At 38.4% G+C, this 27,824-nt stretch overlaps 1 protein-coding gene across 2 annotated transcripts; it reads right to left on the bottom strand.

Moving 5' to 3' along the window:
* Window positions 1–1,542: 1,542 nt before the first annotated feature.
* acsbg2 (acyl-CoA synthetase bubblegum family member 2) lies at window positions 1,543–27,824 on the bottom strand. Of its 2 annotated transcripts, none has more exons than XM_056252351.1 (15): window positions 27,806–27,824; window positions 14,698–14,833; window positions 13,916–13,998; window positions 12,135–12,403; window positions 10,277–10,365; window positions 9,729–9,849; window positions 8,850–8,930; window positions 8,581–8,730; window positions 8,248–8,424; window positions 6,738–6,919; window positions 5,705–5,947; window positions 5,385–5,602; window positions 4,371–4,510; window positions 2,953–3,199; window positions 1,543–2,840 (listed from the first exon to the last, which is right to left on the bottom strand). In XM_056252351.1, the coding sequence occupies exons 2-15, from the start codon at window positions 14,808–14,810 to the stop codon at window positions 2,722–2,724; spliced, it is 2,232 nt and encodes a 743-aa protein (XP_056108326.1). In that variant the 5' UTR covers window positions 14,811–14,833; window positions 27,806–27,824; the 3' UTR covers window positions 1,543–2,721. The 2 variants fall into 2 exon arrangements, with proteins under 2 accessions (XP_056108326.1, XP_056108325.1); XM_056252350.1 differs by lacking the exon at window positions 27,806–27,824 and adding an exon at window positions 22,307–22,449.

The following is a 27,824-nucleotide window of genomic DNA, read 5'->3' as shown; positions in this document are numbered from 1 at the left end:
TGGGCTGAGGCTGGGATTTAGTGAGTTTGAAGTGAAAGTATTTGATGAATGTATACTATGTGTAGAGAGCATTCACTCTCTACACATGAATGTTTACACATTATCTCATTTTTCACAGAGGTGGCTTTTAGAGGCTTTTGCATCAGAGGTCTTCATATCCTCTTGTTGTTCTTGTCTTAGAACAACCTTGATGAACTATTTTTGATCCACTTCAAATGTTGACATATATATATGTTTTTAACCCAGGTTTATGAAGCCCTGATCTATATTGTGGTTAACATGGTGAAATGACAATTTCAACTACAAACCCATAAATTGATCTAATTTTTAAATGTATGATCTTGTCTTTTTAATCTGATGCTAAAAGAATCATACAACATTATGAGAAGCACAGCAACATCCCAAAAAGCATTTACTGTATTTCACTGAATTTGTAGGCTATACTTCAGCGTTGGGGAGTTACTAGTTACAGTGTTACGTAATTAACTGTAATCAGTTATTTAGAAAAAATGTGTAATTAAAGTAGTTACTTATGAAAATATTAGCAATTACAAAGGTGGTTACACCTGAATATTTTCTGTAAAAAGCTAAGATATGTTGAATAATATTAATTTGTTGCTTTGCCTGTTTTTAATGTGTACGAAGCCTCCTGCCATAAAGGCCGTTCAGTAGAGATGCTCTTGTGTGAAATTGCAGTGCTATTTTTTGAATTTGCATAAATGTTTGAATTTGCTGATTAACCCTGCCTGGTTTAAATGTTTGAAAATGATTAACAGTTGAAAACATTCGTTGGAAATTTAGAAAAGTAATCAGTTACATTAATCAAATAATTTAAATAGTTTTACTAATTATATTTTAAATAGAGTAACTTTTAATCTGTAACCCATTACATTTCCAGTTGGGAAGTAACCTTCCCAATACTGTGCACAAGTCTTGCCAGCTGTGAGCCATTACTGATCCTAGTGACCAATGAAACTATTTATCCGAAGTTGAAGAATGAGCACTTTAACACTTGATCATGGTTATAGTACATTTATTGTCCAGTAAAATATTTTCACACATACAAGTAGAAACCTGGAGTTCCATCTCCCAAGATCAACTAATCCAGTTTCAACAGACACAACACACGACTAATTGTCACCCAGCTCAAGAGTTTTTTTTAGAGTCAGGTAAAACCAGTCAAGTCTTTCACAGTCTAAGACTTCATGTTACTGTATGTTCCCGTTTCCAAATGAGCTGCCCTTCAAGCTCTAGATCAGACTTGCATTAAACTGTTACAGTATTTTTGTCTAAAAAGAAACTTGTGTTTTCTTGTTTATAAAAGGCAAATGGATTTTTGAAAAAGAATAAGTTTAAACCATAATAAAAATCCCAGATAGCAGGAAATCCCTCACTAGCTCTACCTTCATTCTCACCTATTCTGACTGAGCGAACAACTTGTCTCATTTCATGCACAATTTACTAGCAGTCTTTCTTATTTACAAAAAGGCCTCGCTGTGGTCATGCTATGCAGTCAGAAAACACACACTTTGGAGTAACAGGTCCAGTATTTGAGGAAAGCTCTCTAGTGTGATAAAACTATTTAGAGGTAAGATCAATCTTTGGATTTGCATTAAGTAATTTGCGGTTACATTTTTGTATATGCGAGCACTTGACTGATTAAATAGAATGTTAGTCCATTTAATCTAGTTATCAATCCATATTGGTTTTCTAAATTGCATTATAATAATTTTACTATGCATACAAAATAAATAAAATCAATTACATATTTGGTCAAAATGTCCTTATTGCACATGCAAAGCAAAGAACACTGCAAGTCAAATGATCACCTCTGAACAGATCGATTTCTCACACCAGATCCTTCATGCCCCGTATTTCACAAGATAAATATTCACCGCTTCTCTCTGTCCAGATATCAATGGCAGGAAAATGGTTTTGCTACTTTGAGGATTGTCACAATGACACAGCAAAGCATTAAGTAAGACCACAGAAGAAGAGGAAATTAATGCAATACGTATTTACACTATTTAACAGGTTAATTGTTTTTTTTACAAAATATTAAACGACAATATTAACCAACTGCATAAGTGAAACAAACATTCAAACTAATGTGATGCATTTGGTTCTGAAAAACGAGCAAACAAAAACATTTATGGCTTGTATGGCATGGGGTTCCTGCTAAATAATCTTCACAGAGCAAAGTCTTGAGGATGTTCCTCCGCAAACATCTAGTTTCCGTTAAACAACCAGTGTTTTTGGTGGCACTTGTTCACAGCAGTGCCGTTGACAAACGAGCACTACCGCCCAAAGCTATTCTCAAAGAATTCAGTCACTCCTGATGCGCAAGTTAGCTATTAAGATTTATCAAACTTTGTTGATAAATTTAACCATAAATTAATCTCTGTATCACCTGCACTTACATATTAAATCAACAACATGACTCAAAAGACACTTCATTATAATTAGGCAAGAAAAATAAATAGTAAACCACACACACAAAAAAATGGCTTTGTTACAAACATGTTTTCCTTCTTTCAGTAATACAGAAAAATGTAAACAGTATGAAATTAACAATTAAAAAACCCTGAACGCATATTAACTCAAAAATGAGGCAAAACACAAGGTCTGAGTGGTGTTCCTATGTAAGCATGTGTGTGTTAGACCATGTCAGTCTCTTTGTCTCCGGATCTGAAGTGGATGACAAGGGCTTTTGTTGGGCACCTATTTAGGAGGCAGAGGGTTGTCTGGGGTGGTTGGGGTCACGACTTCTTTGTAAAAGCTCTCAATCTGCTCTTTGTACATCTTCATGACCACTGGCCTCTTGAGCTTCATCGTGGGCCCTGAGATTGAGTTTAAAACAGTTAAACAAACAACCTATTTACATCTTAATCAATAGAATTACTAACAAAACCCAGAAATAACTCCCAGACAGTTGATTACAAAGAAACTCACCCAGTTCTCCTCCAGGGATAGAGAAATCTTGATCCAACACGGTCCATTTCTGGATGCGCTGGGCGTTAGAGGTGGCTTTCTCATTGACACGGGTGATGGAGTCTTGAATAGCTGCGTTTACGGCGCGGTCACGGCCACCGGTGATCTCGCTGACTCGAGTGGCGTTGCTGCCGAGTTTGCGACACAGCTCCACCGCCTCAGGGGTCAGTTCATCTTCAGGAGCGCCCGTTTCGCTGTTTACCTGACACTGAGAGCAAGAGAGAAGAGTTGTCAATGTTTTTTCCAATGGTAAGCTAATTGTATATTATCTAATAGTTTTCCCATTTATATTCAGATTAAGCTCCTTTTAAGTCTAAATTAGGCAACTGACATCACACTCCAGTAATGCTAAAGTGTTCTTCGTGGTTTTCAGGGGGATGCTTTATGGTTGCTAAGTTGTTCTGACTGCTTTTTAAAATCACGTTGCTTTGCGGGTGCCAGGGTTTTTCTGATCTGGTCTTTAGATATGACACAGTTCCCTTATTAAATGCAATGTGTTCACACTTATAATTGTCCACCAGGTAAAAGTACTACATCAAATGTATTAGAAAAGTAATATAACACCCGTGCTTAAACTACATGATTTGAGACGACATACTGCGGGACAAGTTACATGTTAAGTATGAGCAATAATAATAATATAATACTGCGTATATTATACTACTAATAATGTGATGCTAGTAATACTTGCCTTAGCAAACACCACTATTTAGAAACACTTCAATTTACAACCCGAAAAGTATTGCCACTAGGGGGCGTAGTGATTCCAAGAAAAAAGCGAGGAACTTGTAATTACACATATGTCCACTAGTTGGCAGTAGCTTTTAAGTTTATGGAAGCCGTTTGATAACATTTGAACATTTATCACTTAAACATACTGATATGATCTGATTAGACTGAGCATAGTAAAAATGTATGCTCATTTGTGTATCTTTACAATCAGCATTATCTCTGTAACCTTACACAACCCAACTTTTCGGGTGAGAGGTTCAGATTAGATTTACAGCATTCAGTTTGTGAAGAACATGATATCAGTCAAATTATACAAGGAAGGCATTAAAAAAGAATCAATAATGTTGAATAATAATTTAAATAAAAAAGCTTTTTATTTTGGTCATTAACTACGTTTAACACTGTTTCCTAGACAATCACAGCTGATCTGAACATTTTGGTGAATGAGTTACACAACACAAAGCCACACAAATCTAAGCTAAACATTTGACAAACTGTCACTCATCACAGTTGGTTGATGGATGGAAAAGATTTTTTAAAGCTTTTTGCTTTATCTCATCTGGTGAAAGATTGCAAGGTGGATAACCTTGACACACGTTTGTACTGGAATCAACACACACACACACACACACACACACACACGATACCTTAATGGTGAGCAGCATGGAGAGGAACTTTCTCTTGTCTCCGATAAGCATGGCATTGCTGATGAGTGGAATGGCCTCTTTAACTGCGTCCTCAATGGGCACCGGGGGAATATTTTCACCTCCAGCTGTGATGATCAGTTCTAGAATAAAAACAGAAACTTCCTTACATGCACCACACTAAATCCCAGTGAAATACTTTATGTGGCCACTCTATAACATCTTATGAAATGAAATTGCATAGCTGTTTTAGTTCCAGTGAGTAAGGGTGTGTTCACACTTGGCAGGTTTGCTCTTTGCTCTGTTAGTGCGGTTCATTTGAATAAGTATGAACGCTGCCATCCGAATCCTGGAGCACACCAAACAAGCAGACCGAGACCCACCATTCCGCTTTCAAGCCAACTCCGGTGCGGTTGAATGAAATATGAACGCAACATGGACCAAAGACATTTAAACAAATCAAAAACAGGAAGTGATGTCACAAGATGCGACCCTAAAAAGGACAGAATGCTCAAACAAATCTGTTTTTTCTCATCATAGGAGTTCGGTTGCCCATTACAGATCTTTGTTTGTGTGCAACGGAGGAACTCCTAGTGCTGTTTTGACTTCTATACACATTCTATAAGCTCTTTGTGAGTTCTCAGCTGGTAAAAATACCATATGTACGCACATACAACGAGCACATTTAGCACACAGAATTATTTGGATGTGCGCCGCGGTAAGTTCCATCATCAGTAAGCGGTAAGTTCGTTTGTATTTTTAGGTTCGGTGTTAAAAAATATCAGTGTGAAAGCTAAGCAAACCAGAACTAAATGTATCATTTTCTTTTTTTGGTCTGGAGCAAAAGAACCAATAGAACTGATCTACAAGTGTGAACACTGCCATCCGAATCCTGGTGCGCACCAAACAAGCAGAGCCCACCTTTTCAGGGAATCTCAGTCCACTTCCAAATGAACTTTGGTGTGGATCGAAGAGGAAGCACAGCATCTATTTTCAACCGACTGTCAAACTCATTACCTTTAATGCGGCCAGTGATGAACAGGAAGTCGTTCTGGTCGTGTTTGCCGAGGTCTCCCGAGTGCAGCCAGCCATCAGTATCTAGAGCCTCTTCTGTTTTATCAGGCATGTTCAGGTATCCCATGAACACATGACGACCCCAGAAACAAATCTCTCCATTCCCATCGGAATCAGGGCTGAAGATCTTTGTCTTACAGCCTGGAATCACCTTTCCACAGCTGAGAAGGAAATGCAAATGAGAAATATACTAAAAGTTAAAGCTTAATTGACTAAAAATGACTCACTTCAGCTGAAAAAAAAATAAATCCAGGTGTCAGTACCTGGTGAGTCTGAAGGCGTCAGGCAGTGAGATGGTGTGCGGTCCAGAGCTCTCACTCATGCCGTAGAGTTCAAAGAGAGGAATGTCCAGACTGAGGAAAAACTCCAGCGTGTCTTTGGTTATGGGAGCCGCTCCGGTGTAGCACCTCGTACAGCGATCCAGACCCAGTGCCTTCCGAACCTTCCGGAACACCAGGCGCTTCGCCAACCGATAGTTCAGTGGCTTTGTGGACAGGTTGCCATTACTGAAGACACAAGACAATTCCTCTCTGTTAATACAGAGCCTAATTGTTTCACTGTTTAAAAGTGCCCTTTTTTTTCTCGTTTGTACCCTTTTTTCTGCTCAAGTCAACTAACTTGGGATCCAAAAATCTGAGACTACTTCTCACATTACTTTTTTCTAGTTTTATACAATTTGTTTCAATACAAATTATATTAGCAGAATAACAGTTTGAGTAAAAAGATGTAAACAAATACATATTTTATTAATATTATTAAGAACTATTAAGTGCTCTATGTCTTTATTTAAAAATTTTCAAATTCCTAAAACTGCTTAAAAGACTTCATTCCCAGATTTTCCATAAAGATGCCATATTTTACTCCTGTGGCATTTATTGGGATTAATTAACTTAACTGGGGTCCAAAAGTCTGAGACCACTTCTATTTTGCATTTTTATAATTTAATAGAATTTGTCAAATGATATTAGCAGAATAACAGTTTGAGTGAAAAGATGACTTGAACATTTTAATTTATTAGTATTTTTTTTTATTTAAGGAAATCTGACATCTCAAATGTTATTCTTATTATAAATAAATATTTTATTTTAATATTTAATTACTATTATTAAAAAGCATTAATTGCTCAATGTTTCTTTATTTTAAATGTTTCAAATTCCAACAACCAGGTTTAAAATAGATTTTGAATCCCAGATTTTCAATTGAGTCTCAGACTTCTGGATCCTAATGTAAATTAGTGATATTTCAAAATGAGTGTCATGTGTGTCTTTTTGTGTGTTTAAGTGTGTATGTACATACAGCTCCATTTTGTTGAGGTTTGTCTGCAGGCCCACGTCTTTGGCCCAAGACGCCACCTTCCGGCGCACAGTGGACGATTTGGCTCCGATCGACTTCATCTTTTCCTGCATCTTCTCCCACACTCGTGGGACACCCATGAACGCAGTAGGGCGTATCTCACGTAGGGTGTTGGCCAGAGTACCCTGGGACATGCAATGACTTCTATTATTACATGTGCAAGCATGGTTTGCCAAAGGGTTCATGTGTGCATGCCAACATCAGCTGACACACCCAGGGTTATGTCAGGTGACATGAGCAGGTATGTCATGTCAGTTTCTGGCCCTGTTCTTAAATCAATGACCCGATTATAAAACTGCGGTGCTATTGGGACCCATTGAGGCACTACAGATATCACATGCTCAGCTTCTAGATATCACAGGGGAAACATCATACATCGGTTTTAATAAAATATCAGATCAGATTAGGGGCTTGTTTTCTGAAAAGGGATGAAAATTAAACACTTCTGAACATCACAAATGCCTTTCTGTGAGTGAGAGCTGCATGACTAAGACTTCATGAATTATGTTTTACCGAAAGGATCAGTGAAAAAGCTCTTTAAAAGGATTATACAGTTAGTTTAAACTAACAAGATTGTCTTTGGAAGGATCTTCTCTTACGTACACAAAACAGAAGAAAACAAGAAGTGCCTTCACTAAAATGTACACTACCTTTTAAAAGTTTGAGATCGTTAAAATCTTTTAACGTTTTTTTGAAGGTCTCTTATGCTCACCAAGGGTGCATTTATTTAATCAAAAATACATTTAAATTGTAATAATATATTTTTTTTAAAGTAATTTTTTCCCATGATGATAAAGCTGAATTTTCAGCATCATTACTCCAGTCTTCAGTGTCACATGATCCTTCAGAAAAATTTCTAATATGCTGATTTGTTGCTCAAGAAATATTTCTTGTTATTATCAACGGCTACGTTTACATGCAAAATTAATGAATCCGAATGTAGTGTTTACATGAACGCTAAACATGTGATCGGGTTGATGAGACCGTTTATATGTCACAAGCTTCAAATCGGGATAGTTTTTTTTGACATACACACAGTCGCACACTGCAGGAATATACAGAGTTTCCCGCTGTTTGATCGAAATTTCATTCGGATCGAGCTCAATCGGATCGATTCGGGTGTTTACATGAAGGCTTTTCAGTCCGATTGAGCTGTCAATCCGATTACTAACAGATTATTTGGTTGCATGTAAACGTAGCCAGTGTTGAAAACAGTTATGCTTCTTAATATGTGCAAATCATGACTTTTTTTTTCAGGATTCTTTGATGAATTGCAACAGAATTAAAATAAATAAATAAAAATCTTTTGTATCAAATGTCTTGGTCACTTGATCAAATGAATGCATCCCTGCTAAATAAAAGTATCACTTTCTTAAAAAAAAAAAAACAGGAAGTTTTTTTTAGCACTAGCATGGCAAATGAATAGCAAAGGATGTGTAATTTCCACACTAACCTTTAGCGCATCAGGCTGTGCAAAGTACGCAACTCCTCCTGCTTTCATGGGAAGCCAGATGTCAATCATCTGTGCAGCAATATGGCTGAGTGGAAGGTAGCTCACGACCACTTCCTGTGACTTATCTGCATCTGCAAGACTCACATCTTGGCCGGTTGCAAATGCTGTCCATGTCAGCTACAGGAGGAGAGAGAGAACATTTCAGTATTAAGAATGACTGGTGACTCATCGTACTATACATCACAAGTAAACCCTCGTTTTAAAGTTAGTTTTTGTTACAATTTGCTCAAAAGTCTCAAATGTCATTTTGTGAATGTTTCGGCTTTAACTCACGTTGTCGTGACTAAGCATTACTCCCTTTGGCTGGCCTGTGGTTCCGGATGTGTAGATCAGTGTGCAGCACTGATTGGGTTTCTGGGAGCTGATGATATCATCGAGTTGAGCGTCAGGCTCATCGCGGCCCAGCTCCATAAACTCCGCCCACTATGTGTATCAGATATTTACATAGCAAATGTCAGATTTCAATTAGTAAAGGAGTGGGATTAGAAAGAAAGATTATGTTCTGAGAACTGAATTGAAAATATTTGACTAATCAAATGTACCGTGTAGAGATTGGGCTTTTTCTCTTTCAGCTCATCTTTGTACTGGATAATGGCTTTAAGGTGCGGTAATTTGTCCTGGACCTGAAATGAAACACACATACACACAGAGCATAAGAGATCATCAGGAAAAAGCCTACAGCAGATGGAGGAACTGAGTGTGATTTTAATGAACTGATCAGGGGCTTTAGTTTAATCAGACATCACACTCAGTCTCAGGATCTAAGAACTGGGACCAGAAATAACCAGGATTTTTTCGCAATATACAAACAATACAATCATATCATTTTGATGGCAGGACCATTAACATTTATGGAATCACTCTCAATAATAATAATATATATATATATATATATATATATACACATACACATACACACACACACACACAGTATACATACATGTATATGTAATGTTCAAATTCTCACAATTATTATATATATTATTATTATATTAATATATATTAATATATATATATATATATATATATAAATGAAATAATTGTGAGAATTTGAACATTTAGGAATAGCACACTACCTTTTAAGGTTTTGGGGTCAGTACATTTTAAAAAAAAATTAATACTTTTATTCAGGTAGATGTATAACATCATTTAAAAGTGACAGTAAAGACTGTTATATTGTTTCACAAAATGTCTATTTCTTATTCTTTTAAACATTTTATTCATCAAAGAATAATAATAAATGTTTTTTGAGCACCAAATCAGAATATTAGAATGATTTCTGAAGAATCATGCGATACTGAAGACTATAATAATGGCTGCTGAATAAATAAATTACATTTTAAAATGTATTACTATAAAAAAGGTTAAAGGTCTTATCTAAATTAATTTAGAAAAGGAAATGGGTCCTGTACTCTCATTACCTGTAAGATCTTCTGCAGCTGTTTGTGGTTTTCCACCACAAGGATGTTGGCCTGGCAATTCTCCGCCACATACTGGCACGCCTCAGGGGAGTTGGTGGTGTAAATGCCCACAGCAAAACCCCTGCCAATGACATACAGAATCCATCAATAAACATCCTGAACCCTGTAATTGATGTAACCAAATGGAGAGCAGTTCAGCAACAGGAAACACCTTCAAACATTAACAACATTCACAATTACTTCTGTTCTGACTCCACCGATAGGTTTACAGACCCAGACAAGATTCTGTTTAACAAGTGCAGGTTGTGCCTTTAACCATCTGTCTTTACTAAAGTCATAAAGGCAACTGGGCAGTTTAAGGCACAGCAGAGCCACTATTTGACTTAAAGCTTTGTTTGGGACAAACACTGGCTGTGTGCTGATGATGTGCATTTAAGAATGACCTGTATGACCCTGGAGTTAGCATGACAGCAGCATTCGTATATGGTTATGGTTGATTTGAAGACTCATAGGACAAAGTGTAAAACATCTTCACAATAAATACTTACCCAGCTAAAATAGCCCCGATGTCAGCAATAAACCACTCGGCTGAGTTGAACCCGAGGATACCGACGCCGTGGTACCGCTCCAGACCGAGCTGTGAACATATACACACAGTTAGCACATAACTGTACATAACTGTAACAGTACATAAACACATTTCAAAGCAAAATCATATTGTTTGTAAAATTGTATATAAAAGATGAAGATGCCCATCTTATGATTTGTTTGAGTCATCGCTCATAAGAATTCCCAGAAGTCCCACATGGCATTTGACATGTTCTTTTTTTTTGTGGTTAAATAAATATTTAGTTAAATACTGCTGTTTATCTCTATGTTTAAGATCTTCACTAGTTCAGTAACTCCAAAATGTCATCAAACTCTTAAACAAAGTTCTTGCAACAGGACATTAGAGATAAACAATTTGTGAACCAGTTTAACAAAATCATTAAGAAGATTCAAAATAATGATTTTTTCATGAGTCAGACTTCATCATCGATTTATATGGAGGATGAACATACCAAGCTGCATCATATTTAAAATACAAAAGTTGCACCAGCCAAAATATTGCACGCATGTCATGACATCTAACACCTCTTTTGTAAGGTCTTTCTTTTGTGTTTATGCTGCCTAGCGTACACACAACTCAATCTGAATCTCTCCCACAGGGTTTGAGTTGGACAAATTACACTAATTTTGAGTAGCACAATAAACAAAACCATGGAAATCTGCCCACATCGGCCGCCAAGCATGACGTCCTGTTCCCCACAGGGAGAACGTGACCAGTTGGGAGTTGAACCTCATCCCAAGATAAGGGCATGGAAAAACTGAAGACGATCAACAAAAGCCTCCTGCTGCAGAGAGAAACTACTCTCAGGTACTGCGGCCAATTGTGCTCAAGCTGCACAACAACTAAAATCCAGCTCTGAGTGGGTTGTGCAGAATTCAAGAACATTTCAAGGTCATATTACACCCCAAAAGAGAAAGACAAAAATACAAAATTATATATTTGATGGGAAAATAAATAAATAGAATTCTCATTACCGTAATGGAAAGAATATTTATATTATTTCAATTGTAATTATATTTAGACAAGTTTTTTATCATGATAGTATTGTTGTACTGCCATAAATTTGAACTGACTTATTGAATTTGCACTGTATTATGTATATATTACAGAAATGAGAATAAAAAGAATGAAACTTAGTATGTAAACTGCCCAGACACATTATGTTAATGAGAACGGAGCATGAAAATGTGCTTGATTCTCATTAAAATTTTTAAAAAATGGGCTTTAAATTGTAGTGAAATAGAACGAGGATTGTGTCATTACCCAGATGCCTTATCATACACTGCACTAATTGCAGGCACTTTCACCCTGAGGTAACCTTAGTTCAAATGCTTTACTCGAGGACAAAACAATGATTACCTAAGGACTTTCTGTGATCTTAATAACAGTTACGCCTGTTTATATGCGTTTATACGTTCTTAAGTGTTTGTTATCAGGCATCTCTTACATAAAAATGTTCCTCTTATCAGAAACATTACAGTGTCATTTCAGATAACAGCGTAATGCTGAACGGTCGTGATCTCAACAGAAACGGCAAGAAGACAATGAAAATGACTAGTTACTAAATTGCTAAGCAATAAACAGTCATGGGTTAAATCTGTTATGCTAACTAGGTGCTTGACTCAAACAATGGCAAACTCATATATTGCAAAAAAAAAAAATAAAGCCAATGAAAATGTTGGAAAAGTAAAAATGTAAACTGTACATCCATCTTTGCAAAGCCTCAGTGGGTCACAAATAAAGATATTAAACCCTCAACAATACTCAACGGTTTAAAGTGAGTTAACGGCCCTCACCTTGAGGAAGCTCTTGGCAGCAGTGCGGCAAGACTTGTAGTACTCGCTGTAGGTCATGGTTTTCCACTGCTCTCCCTCTTTCCAGCCCAGAGCGTTGTAGTTGCCGAAGCGCTGGACAGTAGAGGTGAACATCTGGTTCACTGTCATGGCGGGTTCAGCCTCGGGGCCGGACTCACCCATTCTGAGCTTCACCTCTCCATCCCTGCATGTGGCCCAGAACTCTGTGCCCTTAGCGGGCAAAGACAGGGAGTCGGGTCGAGGGGTGGCACCTACAAAGTGAACAGCTATTTATTGTCTCTGATCATTATTTATTCTGAACAGTGTAGTACACAGTGGTTACATTTGTAACCAGACAACCCCTATTAAATAGTTTTGTAGCAGTAACATGGAATCAGGTGATACTTTGAGATATAACATAATACCACGATGCTTTTTGGTATTTTTACGTTAGTGAATTCTGTTTTAGTCTCTGCTGTAAGTCAGTTTTTATGTTGTGTTTGTGTGGTCTTCGTTTGCACAAAACACAAAATGATTTTGCCGCTGGCGTCTGTTTTAAATCAAACGGCTCAGCGACACCCTATCAGAACATTTACTTACACACTCTTTCGCCTCAGCATGAGAGGCCCATCCATCACTAGTATCTAATACACACACTGGCCCTGAGTTTCTGTTGAGGTTTCAGTAGCAGAGCACAGAATCATTTACAGCTTTAAACCAGAAAACAAACTGCAGGAGTCATATCAGTATGCAAACTCTTCCAAGCAGTGAGTGTTTACTCAATTTAAAGCTGCAGTGGGTCATTTTATCACATCCAACCAGAATTGCAATCTGTTCGTTTCACCATTGGCAATGGTTTGGGGCATTTTTGTCTGAACAATGACAGATGGGGAAGTGTTTGGGAAACTTGCTTGGAAACAATTCTTGCTTTTGTCGCTAATGGTGCAGAGATTACACACTGCAAGAAATCATTTGCAAGATAGCTGAAAATAATATCAACAGGAATTTATCTTGAGTGATCTCGGCAGCTGTGCATGAAAGGGGAAGAAAGCCACCCCACACATTTTACAACGTCCTGTGCAGCGTAAACCCATAACACACAACTATATGCTGACCATACATCCCGCAAAACCTTTCGAAATGAAACAAAGCCATCACAGCAGCTTGATCAGTAAATCCAGAGTCATGCGACATGACCTCATTCAAAGCTCTGTTATCTTATGTAAACAAGACAGACAGCAGAGCGATAGAACTTCTGGAAGTTAACACATGGGCCACTTTCAAATGGCTCTGAAACTGTTTAACCTCCCATAAAAAAAAACTGTCATCCTGCTGCATGTCTAAAGGAAAGGGAAGTTAGTTTGCATAGGGACAGCAGCTTTCTTTTCAAGCACTTCCTCTCACATAGCACTCAATGGTCCTGATGATCTCAAGTTTTCGAAAAGATGAAGTTACGTAAAAGTTTTCATGATGAAAACACTAAGGAACATTGAGGTGGGAGTTGTGTGTTAGTGCTCCGGGCCAGCTTTTCATCACTCTGTGCTTTATCTGTGTAATGCAGAACTGAATGCACATTGCACACATGGCGGATTTGGGGCCTCAGATGTTTATGGCATGTGTTCAAAATGGCGATTATGGTCACACATATGCCTGTAACAGCGAGAGTAAGCGAGTATGTTTGTTTGTATAATAGTGAGAATATGTTGTAGACTTTTCATCCAAGTGTTTGTGAGTTTAAAGTGATTTGCGAGTGTTAGTAAAACAGCAAGAGTGTGTAATCTCACCGGATTCTGCCTGCACACTCTGTTCGGCTTTGGTGTTTGATTGCTCTTCTCTGGCACATGCTGATTCTTCCTCTGATGACTCACTGCGAAGAAATCAAATAATGAGTTTTCCAGACAAGCAGCATTCTCTAGCTGAAATGGTTTCATCTTTCTCTCAGACACACACACGAGTATCACTTTACATTACTTAGGCCTACATTTTTTGCACCAAATCTGCACATTTAAATAATTTCTTAAGGATTATGCGACACTGAAGACTGGAGCAATGGCTGCTGAAAATTAAGCTTTGCCATCACAGGAATAAATTACATTTTAAAATATATTAAAATAGAAAATAGTTATTTTAAATTGTAATAATAATAATTCAAAATATTACTATTTTTATTGGATCAAATAAATGCAGCCTTGGTAAGAATAAAAAACTCAACTTATGATGTAACGAATCTTTATTTGATTTATTGATGTGATTCATTATGATGAATTGTATATTTATTTTATATACCTGTCATAGGTATTTATGTGTGACAGTGTGGTATATATATATATATATATATATATATATATATAGGTATCTACCAGTGACAGCCACTGGTAGTTTCTTTATATAATGACCCTCCCACATAACTTAATTCTCATGTTTACAAACAAACCTATCATGACTAATTCGTCAAAATTGTATGTAGCCTATAAATAACTCATGGGAGTTTAGTCGCAGACCTGACCTAGTATACATGCATGTTAAGTTTATGTGAACATGACAGAAGAAATGAAAAGACACTGACTTTGCTGTAGACTCGGCGATGGCATCTTCCAGGGAGGCGAGACTGTCTGCTGTTCCACAGGACTGGAGGAGGCTTGCGTCCCCTGGATGGTCCATCACTAAGGCTGTGGACATGGCCGTAGGTTCACACGCAGTCACTAATGTGAATAGACACAGTGTTAAAAGTAGCACTCAAACGATTTTTTTTATTGCCTAATGTAAATATCTAGAGATGGCAATTTAATGGCATATAAAATGCTGGGGGGTTGATTATGATTTCACTTTTCTAACTTTAGTTAGTGTGTAATGTTGCTGTTTGAGCATAAACAACATCTGCAAAGTTACAATGCTCAAAGTTCAAAGCAAAAGAAGATATTTGCTTTTAAAGAAATTGTTTTTAAAAGGACTACAACAAACGGCTGGTAGGGACTACACGACATTCCTCCCGGGTTAGTGACATCACTAACCCTAAAATGTACATAAACCCCACCCCCGGGAACACGCAGTCTACACATGTAGTAGAGCAGATTTGTGAGTCTGCTCAAGCTGTCGCATCCGTCTGATTTTTGTAGATTATCATGACAGAATATGCTAATTAAAGATAGAACTCTCCACATCAGCAACATAAATTCATCAACAAACATTCAGAAACATCCTGTTGCACTCTACATGTTGTCACTTCTTCTGAGTCTCTCCATCATTGTCCGACTCCAGTTTAAACATAAAAGGCAGAACAGTTTCTGACATTTTAGTGCATGTCTGCGTGAGGTAATTGGATCCACACACACACACACACGAGCCTGTGTGTGCCCTCTGTGCCGGGAGCAGCAGCTCATTTGCATTTAAAGGGACACACTCGAAACAATGCGTTTTACTGACCCTCTAAAAGGGACAATTTTAAAGGGATACTCCACTTTTTTTGGAAATAGGAGTTTTACCATTTTTGAATCCATTCAGCCGATCTCCGGTTCTGGCGGTATCACTTTTAGCATAGCTTAGCATACATCATTGAAGTGGACAAGACCATTAGCATTTCTCAACAAAAAAATGACCAAAGAGTTTCGATATTTTTCCTATTTAAAACTTGACTCTTCTGTAGTTACATCGTGCACTAAGACCGACGGAAAATGTAAAGTTGCGATTTTCTAGGCTGATATGGCTAGGAACTATGGCTAGGCGTAATATGACGCAGCGCCTGAAAATAGTTCCGTTGTGTTGACGGAAGGTAGCCTATTTTCAGGCGCTGCGTCATATCATTACGCCTGCTGCTCTCATGGTACGGCAGTAAAGTTTCTTGATTACTACGCAGGAATGAGAGTATAGTTCCTAGCCATATCAGCCTAGAAAATCGCAACTTTACATTGTACCGTCAGTCTTAGTGCACGATGTAACTACAGAAGAGTCAAGTTTTAAATAGGAAAAATTTCGAAACTCTTTGGTCATTTTTTTTTTGAGAAATGCTAATGGTCTTGTCCACTTCAATGATGTATGCTAAGCTATGCTAAAAGTGGTACCGCCAGAACCGGAGATCGGCTGAATGGATTCAAAAACTTTAAAACTCAACAGTTTAACTCTGGGGGAGTTGTAAAATGAGCCTATTTCCCAAAAAAGTGGAGTATCCCTTTAACATGCTGTAAAAAATTATCTAAGGGTATTTTGAGCTAAAAATTCACATACACACTCTGGGGACAACAGAGACTTATTTTATATATTGTAAAAAGGGGCATTATACCACCCCTTAAGATGGATTTATTGGTGACCTGCTAAAAAGTGTGTGGAGATTATACAAGTGGACACTACTTATTTTGGACAATACTACTCAACAGTCACAATATATTAAAGTGAAATGTAAACCTACAACCAACTATGAATGCCCGTCTAAACCAGTTTCACCCATACATTTCTAGTCTCTGATCTGACCCCAACGGCAAAGCATGCTGGGTCACCAGCAGTGCCACAATACTTTGTCTCTGTCTTTAAGACACCATCATAGGATGAAAAGTTGAGTCAAAGCCTAAATTTAAAAGAAAGCCCCTGAAGTAAGCATGAGACAGTCACACGGCCAAACAAAACAAAAATGATCTAAACTAAACAGACATGAGCCTTTTCTTCAGTAAGCTTTCCCCTTCAGTTTTTTTCCACACTAAATCACTATACAGACTTTTTCTTCCTTTAATCAAAGAAGATCATTCACTATTATATAAAACTTTGGGAACAAGTTATCCAAAAGTCTCCCTTCACTTAATATACAACCTTTTTTAATAACCCTGCATAAATAGTTTATTGAAAACCATAAAAAGGTCGATTGCTAAGGCAGTTGACCACATTATTCCACAAAATTTCCTAACATGGCCCCTGCGGACTGCACAGAAAGGGTATCATTGTCAAGAAAAGGAAACACATCTCTATGTCCAGAAAAAAATTGCTGCCCACCCTTATATTATCTTCTGCCCTCTCCATTCCAAAGCCTGACCTCTGCACCTTTCGAGCGACATGTTGTTTTTACACGCCGCTGCCATAAAAACACACGCTCCCGTCCCTCTATAATGATGAGAACAATCAGAAAAGGCCAGCGGATAGAAAAACAGGGCTTTTAGAGTCTGAAATAAACCCAGGGAGTGAAAAACAAACCTGGTGCTATTCATCAGCCTCGTGCTTAATGACCTTTTGCTCAGAGGTTTTGGTTTTAGCTTTCATCGATGAGATGAAAACATTAGGGTTATTATGAGCAACACTTCCACAAAAAGTACCGTGCTGGTATATGGTACAGTATCAGAAATCAACACCATGCTACTTTGGAACAAATTCATGAACCACAGGGTTTTATAATAAACTGTTAAAAAGTCCATTTCTCTTCCACAGCTTAACGTATTAATAAATGATTGCCCTATTAAACTACTTAATAATAAATATGTTTTACATAAATAATACAATATACGATATACATACACACATATACATACATATTATACATACATGCCAAATAAATCAACTGAAACTGTCTGCACCACAATATAAACAAAAGTTAAATAGAATTATAGAGACAATGACTTTTATATTTTCAATCAATGCTGTGTGATTTCTGACAATCTGTGTATTCTGTCAAAATGAACTGGGGCGTCTCAACAACATTAATCAACAGTTTGTGTTCTGTATGTGTATAGGAAAAGATCTAAAAATCACCAAGATAATTGACCCTTCGCTAAGCCCCGCCCTCCTTAGTTACTGTTGCGACGCCTGTCAAGCTTTCGCGGCTGCCACGTCTATTACAATGTGAATGCACCGGTGTCAGACATTCCCAAGGAGATAATTAGTCATTTTTGGCGAACAGGTGAAATATCTGAGAGAGCAAGACAAAAGGGACAGCAGTATGCATTCGAGGGATATATCCACGACATAATATGCAACCGATTAGAGAATAATTTCATCAAAATTGAAGCTAAAGCCTATAACGTTAGGTCCCAGCGCAGGCAGCAGCCGCCTCCTTAGCAGACCATTCACATGGGAAACACACAAATTGAACAGCTATGTTCATGCACAGCAGAGTAAGTGAAATGTGAAAATAATCTAATAATTACAAATCAAACAGTTTATCCATCAATCTAACACCGGGAGAGCCGCGATCGGATTGGGGTAAAGTTACAGGGGTAACGTTAGTAGGCCGTCGATTAACAAAATGCTGAAATATATTTTAAAGTATGTCAGTGAGCCTTCGTTTTGCCTTTAATCGTCTTATTTTACGTTCAAATATATGCATTATGAACAAAGAATCGTCATTATTTCCAAGCAATAGGCGTTTTTTTTTGTTTTGTTAATCCTGTCGACATTTAGTTGTGAATGGGTCTCCACACTGCTTGATCCACGCCCGGGATTCCTCCCCTTTGGCTTTTAGGTTTCGGGAAGAGAAAAAATGCCACCCCACCGTCCAAACTTTTAGAACCCCGGGTATCAGATTTGCACAATCCATACGCACAACCAAGGGCGTAGATTTGGTTTGAACATTGGGGGGGTTGTAATGTTTAATATAGTTTAAAAAAATTGTTCTGCATATTTTTCATGTGATCATGGTATAAATATTGGGGGGGTTATCTCCCCCCCAACCCCCCCATAAATTACGCCCCTGCGCACAACGCGTCGGCATGTTTCCCTCGCTCGAAAGCTTGCCAGACCTCCCGCGCCTAGTTACGGTTGCTAAGCCACGATTGGCCAGTGGCGGTTTTCGGGCGTGGCTTAGCGAAGGGTCAATTAATCAGAGAAAAACTAAAACTACACTGAAAACTAAATAAAAACTCAAAATAATAACATAAAAAAATACACCACTTAATGGTGCTATATGTAACTTTTCTTCTAAAATGAATCCTTTTTTTATTGCCTGTGTGTGAAGGGGTTGTAATCACACATTACAATGATCCACTTGTCTGGTTTTGCTATTACCTCTGAAGGCCAGTATTCCTATTTCTATGTGAAGTCTCCGGGTCGGATTTTCTGCGAAATCCATCGGATGTGACGTGCATGCCCGCTCCCCGAGCCTCTCTCCTATTTATATACAGTCTATGCGACGGCACTGCAGCTGACGACATGGAGTCTGATAACACCCAAAAACGACCTGTCTCCAGCACAACACAGACTCCAACACAAACTCCACATAAACATACAAAACAAAACAAAAATGTATCTGCTGAAGCTCGTCAGGCCAAACGTGAATCGGATCGACTTAGGGCGAAAACACGGATCAACATCGGCAAAGCGTTTGAATTATGGAGAGACCTCCGCTATTTGTATTGTGATAAATGACAAGTTTTCAGATATGCTGAAATAAATAATGGTAAACTGTAATGAAATAGCAAGGTAAACTACAAGATACATGAGACATGAAATTAATACAAAAGACTGTTCCAGGATAACAAAAAGTGGGTGCTTTAGGATGTAACTTTTATTTTATGTACTAGATCTACTAACATCACTCATCCCACTACTATCATATTATTTATAATACACATTTCCAGACTCGTTCAGTACAGTAATGTTACTTCCTACGATCTTACTGTTACACTGACATTGTTCAGTCTAGTTCACTAACCGTTTTCGTTATCATATTATAGGCTACATTAATCTCTAGGGCTAGGCTATGTTGACATTGCTGCCTGATTGTGAAAGATACACGAATAGTTAGTGAAATGCCTTGTTATGCTAGATAACACCACATGTCGGCTAAATGCAGTCAATGTAACGCTATCATGGTACGAGCATGGAGCATTAGTTCAACGTCAAGCTGATAAAAGTAGCCTATTATTGTAACGTTGCAGTGGGAGTTTACATGAGTTTCCAGCATGTTGTGTGATGCTTTCTCCGGTGTGTTGAAAGTCTCAGTGTGGCCGTGTACCATGAGTGCTCGCTCTTGTGTTCGAGCACGCGCAAGAGCACAAGCGCTCTTGAAAAAATTGGTTGCAATCTGAAACATCACCGATAGAGGCTGCTAAAAAATACATATAGCACCTTTAAAGAACTAAATATTTAAACACTTGAATTTATTGTACTATTTACATGGCATTTTGTTTTAAAAAGAAAATCCCACTGTATTTATATGTCCAAAAAAGACATTGTTAGTGGACAAAATTGCTCATTTGTCATTTCCTCAGTTAGTAGAATGATTTAACCTCCTTCCTCCCCCTTTCCCAATCCATTCACCTTGGTAACTTCCCTCCCAGCAGAGCCATCCATGGCACCATGGCATGAGCTTCTCAGACACACACCAGCCACAACTAACTCCCAGCATGCACTCAATGATGCATGCAGATGCAAATCCTTGTCTTGGCTGACGTCAGCTCGCCTGATAACAGACTCCCTTGTCTGGAAACTGAAGGCATGGTAGTAAAATATGAATTTGGATGGGTTTGTTTGGGATTAATGGACCCATGCCAGTTTGCATCTCATTGCTGGTTTGACTGATGTTCCCTTGTTGCGTGTCTTGTAGCTGGTGGGTGAAGCTCAAACCAATCAGCATCTCAGAACTTTCACAAGATTCCCAATATACATTATGAACTAGTTTTGCCTTCAATCTGGCATTTTCAAACAAGCCACCTTTAAAAACCCACATTTCAAAGGCTTGTATACTGTCAGTCGTTTCATTACCTAGAAATACACATCATCATTCTGCACGTCATTCCAGTTTATTCTCACTCTTCATCCCTTTATCTCATCTTAATCAGCCATCTGCTGTCATGTGATCAGTCCAAAGCTGTGAATTGGTGATCATGGCCATTTTCACTAAGCAGCAATATACTACATTCATAGCGCTAACTGGCCTTCAAATGTGACAAAAAAAAAACTGAAAGAGTCATGGAGTGGAAGAGTGATGTTTCCTTCCTAATGACTAATAAATCAGCTGATGTTGTTTGTTGAAATTTCATCCTTCGCTTAATGACTATGAAAATGTCTATATATAACTTTCAAAAACACCAGCAAGATCTTCTTTGGTCCTCTAGTGGTTTCCAGTAGTCCTATATTTTCCACTCTGGCACTGCCAAGGGACTTTCTGAATTGTCCTGGTAAGTTCACATCAGGAAGGGATCTTCACTATTGCAGTACATTTATTGTATTTTGATCAAACAAATGCAGCCTTGGTGAGCATAAGAGACCGTCAAAAATATTTAAAAGACCCCAAACTTTTGAAGTGTGGTGTATGTGTTCCGCATCTTCCTTCCACAAATTGACAATCACTCAGCCATGATTAAGGACACAAAAAACCCAATGAATGATTAACTAATATTATCATGTGGGTTGATTATGACAACTTCTTGATTTACTATTAATAATTATATTTTGACTTTAATCATGTAATTGTTCTGGGACAAATCCTCAGCTCAGACCCATTTAGAATAATAATTACTGTAATAACCACTGTTGTTCTCAAATCATAAACACCTCACATATCAGTAAGCTCATTTTCAATTTTCCTGCTTTTTTCCTCACTTTTTTTCAGACACAATCACATCTATCAATTTGAGGAGTGTGTGAAAGGCGTCTGCCTTGCAGAATGATGGGAGAATGTGAGCATAGATGTCCCAAAACCCTGTGTGAATACAAGGGCTGTGCAAATCCTGTCGGCCACACCTCGAACACCACAAACATCCTGTAATTTACTGCTGATGCTTCTGCCATGCTGTCCAAGCCTGGATTAACAAGACTCAACAGGAGGACGGGAGAGGAGGGGTTTCCACACAGCTGATGCTGGCAGCAATTGTCGGCTACGCTCAGCCCCCACCCAAAAATTACCATCTGTAAGCCGGCATAGAGAGCTGGGATCATGCAGAGGATACTTTACGTTTCCAATGCCCATTTTCTCATTTAAATGAGAAGTGTGTGATAAATACCAAAACCGAAACTGTATCTTTCATATGCAAAAATCATCTCACCAGACATGAATGGGGCCACGCCTCTAATTTCATATCATAATTCACATCCATTAGGATCTAAACACATCAAACACCAATAATCATACACGCATCACACACACAGATCTGTTGCTTTAGAAACGAACTCCCAGTGTTTAGGGGTGCGATTCATCATCTCTAACCCCAAGTGCTATAAAACCATTATTTTACATAGTAAAAACAAAAATGGAAACTTACAGTGCATCTTTACAGGCTGTAAAATGCTGCTCTGTCTTTGGATTTTCTGTATCAGAAGCTGAAATGACTGTTTCTTCGGTTTCCCTATCGTCTGACTCCAAAATGATGGCCGCTTCCTTACGCCCTACAACTGTGCATGTAGCACATTCATTTTCAAACAGAGCTTTCCACTCCTCTGTAACCACACCCTCAACGGCACCATTAGCACTACAGTATCCTCATCCCCCCTTCCTCAAAAAACACTCCTCGTGCTCTGATTGGCTGAAATCTATCACACCACAAGACTCCCCAAATATGGACATTCCAGCCCACTGAAGGAAGGGGGAGGGGCTATATAACACAAGCGCCACTCTCACTCTCATGCATACAAACCAATGCAGAAGCTATGAGGTTACTACAGTGCAACTTTGAGTATGATACATCAGCTTACAAAAGCCAGAACAGCTGCACTGACATCATTTTACAAACACATAGCCCACAAACACACATCTGTCCCATTAACACGCTGCCATAATAATGCCAATATTGTGCTGCGGAGCATCTGCATACGTGGATCTGCAAGAGTGCTTGAGCTCTCTGCTCCAATTTACCGTCTTTATCGCATGAGCACACACCCAAGTGCAGCTGACCTGCTAAAGCTCATCTCATCTAACCAAAGAAACCAAAACCAAAATTATATGGAACATCTTGCAAGAAAACGTCGGCTAAAATGAGCTGTTCTTGTAGCCTACGTGACAGAAAAGCATTACACAAATGTATACATGCTGTGTAAGTCTAGTAGGGGTCATAAAAGGAACAGAATTATGTAAGAATAAACCTGAAGCTGCCTTTGACAAATTTAGTTGGCATAAATCACAAATGACTTTGAAGGTATGTGACTGACAGCTCATTCCTGTATTTCTGGTTTGTTTCTTTAAAGCTTCGGAGTTGTAGGATGCCATTTCTGTGAAGGAAGTAAAAAAAGTGAGGTTCAACTTCTGCCATTGACATATAAATGGAATCTCTTTGTAGTGGGGAAATTTTGGTAATTTCAGAGATGATCTGCTTTAAATTAAATTTTTATTAATCAAGGATGCATTAAATGGATCAAAAGTGACCGTTACTGTATTTTTGATCAAATAAATGCACCATTGGTGAGCATAAGAGACTTATTTCAAAAACGTTTGAACGGCAGCGTCACCTAAAAGATAATAAATATATGTGAAGATCAGCCTTCTGACCCCAAAGGTTAGTGCAAGTTTAGCACAGGCATGTCGAAACTACACATACACTCACCTAAAGGATTATTAGGAACACCATACTAATACTGTGATTGACCCCCTTTCGCCTTCAGAACTGCCTTAATTCTACGTGGCATTGATTCAACAAGGTGCTGAAATCATTCTTTAGAAATGTTGGCCCATATTGATAGGATAGCATCTTGCAGTTGATGGAGATTTGTGGGATGCACATCCAGGGCACGAAGCTCCCGTTCCACCACATCCCAAAGATGCTCTATTGGGTTGAGATCTGGTGACTGTGGGGGCCATTTTAGTACAGTGAACTCATTATGTTCAAGAAACCAATTTGAAATGATTCGAGCTTTGTGACATGGTGCATTATCCTGCTGGAAGTAGCCATCAGAGGATGGGTACATGGTGGCCATAAAGGGATGGACATGGTCAGAAACAATGCTCAGGTAGGCCGTGGCATTTAAACGATGCCCAATTGGCACTAAGGGGCCTAAAGTGTGCCAAGAAAACATCCCCCACACCATTACACCACCACCACCAGCCTGCACAGTGGTAACAAGGCATGATGGATCCATGTTCTCATTCTGTTTACGCCAAATTCTGACTCTACCATCTGAATGTCTCAACAGAAATCGAGACTCATCAGACCAGGCAACATTTTTCCAGTCTTCAACTGTCCAATTTTGGTGAGCTCTTGCAAATTGTAGCCTCTTTTTCCTATTTGTAGTGGAGATGAGTGGTACCCGGTGGAGTCTTCTGCTGTTGTAGCCCATCCGCTTCAAGGTTGTGCGTGTTGTGGCTTCACAAATGCTTTGCTGCATACCTCGGTTGTAACGAGTGGTTATTTCAGTCAAAGTTGCTCTTCTATCAGCTTGAATCAGTCGGCCCATTCTCCTCTGACCTCTAGCATCAACAAGGCATTTTCGCCCACAGGACTGCCGCATACTGGATGTTTTTCCCTTTTCACACCATTCTTTGTAAACCCTAGAAATGGTTGTGCATGAAAATCCCAGTAACTGAGCAGATTGTGATATACTCAAACCGGCCCGTCTGGCATCAACAACCATGCCACGCTCAAAATTGCTTAATCACCTTTTTTTTCCCCATTCTGACATTCAGTTTGGAGTTCAGGAGATTGTCTTGACAAGGACCACACCCCTAAATGTATTGAAGCAACTGCCATGTGATTGGTTGATTAGATAATTGCATTAATGAGAAATTGAACAGGTGTTCCTATAATCCTTTAGGTGAGTGTATATCCCTAGTTCTACATCTTAACTTTAGAACTACTAACCAGGGAATTTGGCAGTAAAAAAAATAATTACAGAACAATATGCACAAAACTACAGAGACGTTCTTGTGAGTTCTTGAGTTAAGATCTTGCGTAAAAGAGCAATCTTTTGATAATGTCAAGGTAGGGTCCTTTTAACAGTGACTCAAAGTCAACTCAAAACAGGTCACTAATGTAGACTAATATACACTGCCCAACCCCCAAAAAAGCAGCTGTTTGAATTTAAATAGGCAAATGCTTAAAAGTTTATGATTGGATTATTATTGCAGTGATTATTATGTTTCTAGCATGTTATATGTTTGGCAACAGTTCTTCTAACCCGAATTGATGGAGCGTGTAGCTTTTCATTTCTTAAACACTCATGTAGGAAGACGTATCATGGTCATATTCCAGGATGACAATGTCAAGATTCACCAGGCTCAAACTGTGAGAGAATGGTTGGGAGAGAGCATGAAGAATCATTTTCACACATGAATTGGCACCTCTGAGTCCAGACCTTAAATTCGTTGAAAGTCTTTGGGATGTCCTGGAGTAGACTTTTACAGAGTGCTTGACTCTTGCATTGTCAATACAAGATTCTTGACCAACAATTGAAGCACCTCTTGATGGAAATAACATCACAAAATGTCATTTCCATCAAGAGGTGCATCAATTAGGGTTATGAGAACTGTTGCCAAACATATAACATGCTATAATCACTGCAATAATGATCCAATTATTGACTCTTGAGAATTTGACTATTTAAATCCAAACAGCAACTTTTTTTTGGCCGGGTGGCAGGTGTATATGTCCAGGCGTTTCAAAAGCGGCATCTGTGGCGAATACTACATGCCTCTCTATGACCGGCTTCAAAATGACACCATCAGACTGAGGTGCAAAAATCAACCAACACATATGCTGAATGAACGAACAAATTTTCTTTTTTGCCCTTTCTTTCTTTTCTTTTTTTTTTTAAATTGAACTTTCAAAATGAATTCAACAGCAAGTTCTTGACACATTTCTTTACACATTTTCACATTGTGCAAGTATAAATTGAAACAACAATAATTTACATAAAAAGAAACAAAAAAAAGGAACTTAAAATTAAAGGGCATCACAAACATATGATAAATTCATTTAGCAAGGACACAGTTCTTTGGGCTTTTCGTTAAAAAAAAAAAACACGAAAAAAAACCTATTGTACAAAACTTTCAAAAAAGGTAATGTGAAAACATCTGGCTAGAAAGTCTTAACTTGTGTATTACAATTAAGTACTCAATTAATGTGAAGTCATGCCATATTGGTTGATGTAATAGCCTACAATTTTTTCTTTAAGCCTGAATTTTGGGTCTTTATCCCATGACACATTTCCCAGTTTTACTTAGAGGAACAGGACATTTTTCCTTCAGCACACACGAACAGGAAAAATCACAGTTTCCTTTGAAACAGGAAAGCACTTTGACATCACTGTCCGTGTCCGTCCATGCAAATTAAGGCACAAGACATAGTCAAATATGTATATTAAAATGGATATTTCTTTCACTAAGGTTACTAAGCAATCCGTTTAATAAAGATAATTTTGTCAATAAATCTGAACCAGCTGTCACTGTTTGAATGTGTTATTTACACATTTCCAAAATGAGTGCTTTCAGACGCTGAGAACACTACCAACCATATGGTTTATTATCCGTGTTTTCAAATCTAGACCACATGATGACAATATTTCTGTTGACTCATTACAAACCTCAATTTTTGAAATTCTGAATTCTTATACAATATTTGGGCATTTAACTTACACTTGAATGTCTTCCTCAAAATCTTGCAATTTCGGGGTATGCAAGTTCCAGAACATGATGAATGGGATATGCTTAGCCTCAAATGTGGTATTAAGAGATTGTGTGGATTACCGTAAGTGTGCACTAAAGGCACTGAGCTTTGTCAATTTTTTTGACCTGGGACAGTCTTGCACACTTACTTCCTGTCACATGCACGTGCTCAAGTGGCCAAGACCGCAAGGGTATTGGGACAGGCCCTTTGTCATTGGGAACAATCAAAATCCCCACAACTACTTTGCACTGAGCCATATGAGTCAGACCCTCAAACACCAAGGAAACTACCTGAAGTTCAGTCGGTGAGCTCACGTGGCCTGTCACTCTAAATGCAGTGGGTCATTTCACATTTATTACCACATACTAATTAATTCATGATCTTATCATTTGACTTAAAACCCTCTTAAGTGAGAACTCTTCTCTGGAAGCTTTGCTTACTACGCAAACATGTCTACCGGTACTAGTGTAAATAATTCAGATGTAATCTGAAATGACACTGGGGTGATGATGATGCTGATGTTGCTCCTCTCCACCATAGCGAGACCATCGACCAGCCAATGATGGCGTGGCTCTGGAATACCATGCGATCGCGTGACCGTTGACCGAATATATGCGATCCGTATCGCTGCTTCCGATGCAGAAAAGCATCTGGCGCGAGGAAGGTAAAAGGTTACATACGGTCATCGACATTAATCATCAATGCAGAGTGTGTACACAATACACATCTATCGCGGGTGCTGCTGGTAGGTTTACCACTTACCAGGCAATTAAAAAAAGAGAGCTGTAGTTCTGACTTAGTCAGCTTGTTTTTAAAAAGTCGCTGAAAGCTGCATGGTGAAAGTTTTTCTTTCATATCTTTATATGGTGCAAAAGCTTGCTACGAAACAAACGGAACCAAGTGGTAATTATTTTTGTCGGTATTCTAAAATATTTTGAAGATTTAATTTGGACTAAATTATATGACAAACAGACAAGCATACGTTCGCACGTTTCACACTTGAGTACTAACGTTACCTGAGCAACCGGAATGTCTTGTTTGGTAGCTTATTAGCCGGCTATTGTAAACATAAGTTAACTCGAGGATGGATCTCATCTCACAGATTTAATTCCATCACTAAAATAACATTCACAGATACATTCTCATAGAGATATTTAATGTTGTACTCACCGTTTGTTTATTATATCAG

This window comes from Rhinichthys klamathensis, unplaced genomic scaffold, assembly GCF_029890125.1.
Source record: "Rhinichthys klamathensis goyatoka isolate OS25496 unplaced genomic scaffold, OSU_Roscu_1.1 h1tg000094l_1, whole genome shotgun sequence".
Lineage (NCBI taxonomy): Eukaryota > Metazoa > Chordata > Actinopteri > Cypriniformes > Leuciscidae > Rhinichthys > Rhinichthys klamathensis.
This window is presented reverse-complemented; position numbering and strand designations above follow the sequence as displayed.